Source organism: Prunus dulcis, chromosome 8, assembly GCF_902201215.1.
Source record: "Prunus dulcis chromosome 8, ALMONDv2, whole genome shotgun sequence".
Classification (NCBI taxonomy): Eukaryota; Viridiplantae; Streptophyta; class Magnoliopsida; order Rosales; family Rosaceae; genus Prunus; species Prunus dulcis.
Window position 1 is genome coordinate 19,070,621 of NC_047657.1, and position 5,044 is coordinate 19,075,664.

Sequence of the window (5,044 nt, forward strand, 5' to 3'; positions counted from 1 at the left end):
ACATTAAGATCAGATATATATTTTTTTTGGACAAACATTAAGATCAGATATATATTTTTTTTGGACAAGCATTAAGATAAGATATAATATTTCCATTTTGAAAAGAAGAAAAAAAAAAAAAATCTGAGAAGTAGCCAACATGATCACGTAAAAGACATCAAAAATTGTTTATGGGAGGCCAATAAAATTAAGATAAAAGATGTTTACCGAAAAAATGGCATAGAAGTAATTGTAGACAATATTGAAAGTGGCATGTCCACTATGAGTAAGACATGGTGTCATTTTGTGTTTAATCATCACTAGCGACTTAGAGGTCATTGTTTCAAGCGTATGTTTTTATCTCATTTTATAATCCAGATATTCTAGATTTTCCCATTAGCATATCTTTCCTTTTGACTCGTTTTCAGATAGCTTTTTGAAATAGAATTGATTTGATTACAAAATTCCCTAATTTATGGTATTTTACTTCATCACAAAAGCCGCATGTTTTCTAATTCCAACCTAACTTGACAAATGCATTTAAAAATATATATATATGAGTTAATTACGGTCATTCACAAACAGCATCGATTTTAGATATAACGATGAATAACCATTCATATATAGCTTGATTGGATTGTGAGCTTAAGGACCATCTGTTGTTGATCAACCTTGCATGACATGACACTGCAACCGTGCATGTTTGTGAGTTGTGAGCATGCACTAATAACATGTTCAAAGTGATCATGATAAAGTTTGGTGATCAACCCACAATGACTTTGTGTGATTGATCAACGGTGGGGAGTATGCACATTTGCGAAAAGACAATTATGCAGCCGTGTTCCACTTGGGTCACTATAAGTTCATTGATCAAATGCATAACCTATTTCAGATAAATGCGCACATACACCATGCATATATGTTGCTTTTTTAGGCATGCATGTCACAATTTTTACGGCATTGTCTTTTAAATTGAAGTGCAAAGGAAAATCCCCTTTGCTATAGCGAAGTCCACTGTCCACTTAAGGTCGTAGGTGTACGACTATTTAGGTTCCCACTTTGGCTACTTTTCATGAGAGGGTCATTTATATATAAAGCCAATTTCTCCCTGACAAATTTCACAACAACAAAGTGAGTGATTTGTATTGATCAGTCTAGCTCAAACAAGAAGAAAAAAAAAAACTAAGACAGAGTATTTATTTTTCTTAGTTCTCTAATGGGTTCGATCGTGATATCTGTTCCAGCAGATGTTGAGCTTGCTCTTCCTAAAAATATTGGAGAGAAAGAGGAGCCCAAACTTTCTATTTTTGCCACCATTGTTTCCAATCTTAGACAACTTCAGAAAAGGCAGCAGGATATGAGAAAGCTGCTTCACAGCGTCAAGGTTGCAACTGCACTGGTTTTGGTCTCACTTCTCTATCTTCTTGACCCTCTCTATGAGCAAGTTGGAGATAATGCCATGTGGGCTATAATGACGGTCGTCGTCATCTTTGAGTTCTACGCAGGTTCGACCGCTACTTCATTAGTTTCTCTAACCTTAAAACTTTTTTGTGTGGATTAACTAATAATTAGTTGGGTAACATTTTTCAGGTGCTACACTTAGTAAGGGTTTAAATCGTGGATTGGGAACAATATTAGGAGGTGTTATGGGGTTCTCAGCTGCAACTTTTGCTCAAGAAGTTGGTGGAATGGGCAAGGGCAACGCCATAATTGTTGGTTTTTCTGTGTTTATCTTCGGTAAGATTTATATTTATTAGGTTTATTTTTTAAATAAAAAAAATGTTCAAATGAAATAAACATAAGTTTTTCATTTATTCGTAGCAAAACACTCTTTATATTTATAATGCATGGCCCCTATTCTACAAGTTGGTCCCAAGGAATTTGGAACTTCAACTTTCTGTACAATAGAAGATCGTGGCGCATTACACACCACGTGGCATGCATTATACAGATTTTAAATGGTTGATGATGACGAACTTAATCATATTGGAAAAAAATAATTTAAGGAAATTAATTGGTAGAAAAATTGGGCTAATTGTAGAGACTAGAGAGTGCAAATTGTCAATATATTTTACCTAAAATATATTTCAGGCGGAGCTGCAACATATTCTAGATTGGTCCCAAGGATTAAGAAAAGATATGACTATGGAGCCATGATCTTCATCCTCACCTTCAATCTGGTGGTTGTGTCTGGTTTACGTGCTGAAAATGTGTTGGAATTAGCTCGCGAGCGCCTTTCAACCATCTGCATGGGATTTGCCGTTTGCATCTTCATAAGCTTGCTGGTGTTCCCCACATGGGCCAGTGATGAGCTTCACCTCTCTACAGCTCATAAGTTCCAAGACCTTGCAGACTCAATTGAAGGTAAGTAATTTGGAGAAAAACAATCTGGCGTTAAATTACACGACGAACCATAATCTAATTGAGATTAATCATGATCTTGTTCAACAATTTGTAGGATTCTTGCAGAGTTATTTTAGATTGGACAAAGAAAATTTGAAGGATGACCAGCCTAGTTCCATTTCCAGAAGTTGCAAATCAGTGTTGCACTCAAAGTCAAAGGATGAGTCTCTGGTATATATATATATATATATATATATATATAATACTTCTTTTTTTAAAGTCACACTCAAAATTGTTGAACTTAATTTCATGCTCATTTCATCAATTATCTCAAGCAAAAATGGCATTTAATTATGTTTATCGACAGGCGAATTTTGCGAAATGGGAACCATGGCATGGAAAATTTGGTTTCTACTACCCATGGAATAAGTACCTACAAGTTGGAGAGCTTCTTAGAGAGCTAGCTACCATGGTCCTTTCCCTCAAAGGCTCCCTTCAATCTCCTAGACAGGTACATATATACGTATGTAATATTAAATTTTGGTTCCTTTTTCTTCTTCAAACAAAAAAGTTCATAGCTGGTTTTGGTTAATTTATTTATTGCTTCAAAATTGTTGTGATTAGCCCTCGTCGAGCCTGAGGCAGTCAGTGAAAGAGCCAAGTGAAGCTGTAGGGTTGTCACTTGCATGGAGCCTGAGAGAGCTTGGAGAGAGCCTAATGAAGATGAGAAGGTGCCCTCAAGAGAATGTGATATTGCCCAAGTTGAAGTCAATGAGACTGGAGCTGAGCTCCATGGTGTCTCCAGTTTCCAACTTTGGACCTCTAGAGAATGTTGAAGGACTTGCAATTGCAAGCTTTGTGTTCTTGTTGACAGAGATGCTTGAGAAAGTGGAAGAATTGGCAAAGGAGGTTGAAGAACTTGGAGAGCTTGCTGGCTTTCATTCTAAATAGCTATAGCTATATATATAGACTTAATTTTCTTCACTGTGGTATTTGCCAATTTTGGGCCTGGAAAAATTCTACACCTGTGATCTGAAAATATGGGAGACTTGGGAGAAGATGTATAATTAGCTATAATATATATATATATATATATATATATATATATAAGATGTATAATTAGCTATAATATATATATATATTTTAAAGTCTTTATTTGTAAATCATATCCTTGCAAAAAAATTAAGCAAATTAGAAACTATTTAGACATCTAATGGTGTCCTACAAAATCAATGAACATGCACTACTACAAAAAAGCAAAAAGACGACGGTAAACCACCGTCGTGTATTCGGTTTTTCAATGGTCGTGGAATCTACCGTCATCTTTTCCCTCATAAACCACGACGCAAAATCACCGTCGTTGTTAAAATATACAACGTCATCAACAAATACAAAACGACGTCTTTGTACTGCAAAAAGATCTAAAAAAGCAGTCGAGGATGAGAATAGACGACCAACTCTCTAAACAAACCGTCGTAAAAAAGGAAAAATATGACACATATTAACAGAACAAGGCCGCAAGATAGACATACAACGACGAAAATTAAAATAAGACGCCGTTAAATATCATTTTCACGACAATAAAAAATATGACGTCTTTAAATACATAAGAAGACGACGTTATTTAATCCTACTACGTCGCCTATATAAAAACAGCCGTCGTAAAATAAATTTTCCACTTCGATTTTTCTATAAAAGATGACGTGGAAATAGTTGTTAGTGTCATTATTTACGACGTATGTATTTATAGAGTAGACGTTGAAAAACGAAACAACGTCGGTTACAAATATATGGGAGTCGTATTACAAAATTTATACGTCCTATCTTCAGAAACAAACAACGACGATAAATATTAGACGTTGTTAAATAAAACAACGCCGAAAACAAATAAAAACAGACGTGTTTAGTCTGCTAAAGTTTTAAAAATTTGTCGAGGATGAGAATAGACGACCAACTCAAACAAATCACCGTCGTTAAAAAGGAAAAATATGACACATATTGAAAGAACAAGGCCGCAAGATAGACATACAACGACGAAAACTAAAACACTACGCCGTTAAATATAATTTTCATGACAAGAAAAAATATGACATCTTTAAATACATGAGAAGACGACGTTATTGAAATCTACTACGTCTCTTATTTAAAAATAACCGTCGTGAAATAAATTTTCCACTTCGATTTTTCTAAAAAGATGACGTGTAAATAGTTGTCAGTGTCATTATATACGACGTATGTATTTATGTAGTTGACGTTGAAATGCGAAACAACGTCGGTGGCATTTATATAGTGGAATGACTTAATTAAGTAGTCAAATGATATTGAATTCAAGTGATTTTTTATTCAGATGATCTTAGAATGAATATCTACAAAATAGACGGTTTGGATTAATGAAATACAATGTATGGTAGGCCCTACAAGGGTGTCCCTTATATATATATATATGTGTGTGTGTGTTGTAGATTAACCGTATAACTAAAACTGTGACAAATTACTTTCTTATAAGTGAAAGAGCAGATTTTCTCCTATGCGGACGTTCAGACGTTATTACCGTGCGGACACTATGCATTTTCTATTATCCGTTCTTACTTTCCTCCTTGTTTACAATGGCATCCGCACGTTCCGAATGAGAGAAGAACTGAGTGAAAGAGTATATCATAAAATATTGGATGGTCTTGAAATTTTACAAGACCAGTTTCATTTTTACAAATTTTAAACGGGA

The 5,044-nt window shown here is 34.8% G+C and overlaps 1 protein-coding gene across 1 annotated transcript; it reads left to right on the forward strand.

Moving 5' to 3' along the window:
* The first annotated feature begins 1,195 nt into the window (after nucleotides 1–1,195).
* On the forward strand, nucleotides 1,196–3,273 carry LOC117612097 (aluminum-activated malate transporter 8-like). The gene is made up of 6 exons (XM_034340832.1): nucleotides 1,196–1,484; nucleotides 1,570–1,716; nucleotides 2,071–2,343; nucleotides 2,438–2,553; nucleotides 2,690–2,833; nucleotides 2,947–3,273. The coding sequence occupies exons 1-6, from the start codon at nucleotides 1,196–1,198 to the stop codon at nucleotides 3,271–3,273; spliced, it is 1,296 nt and encodes a 431-aa protein (XP_034196723.1).
* Nucleotides 3,274–5,044: the final 1,771 nt, after the last annotated feature.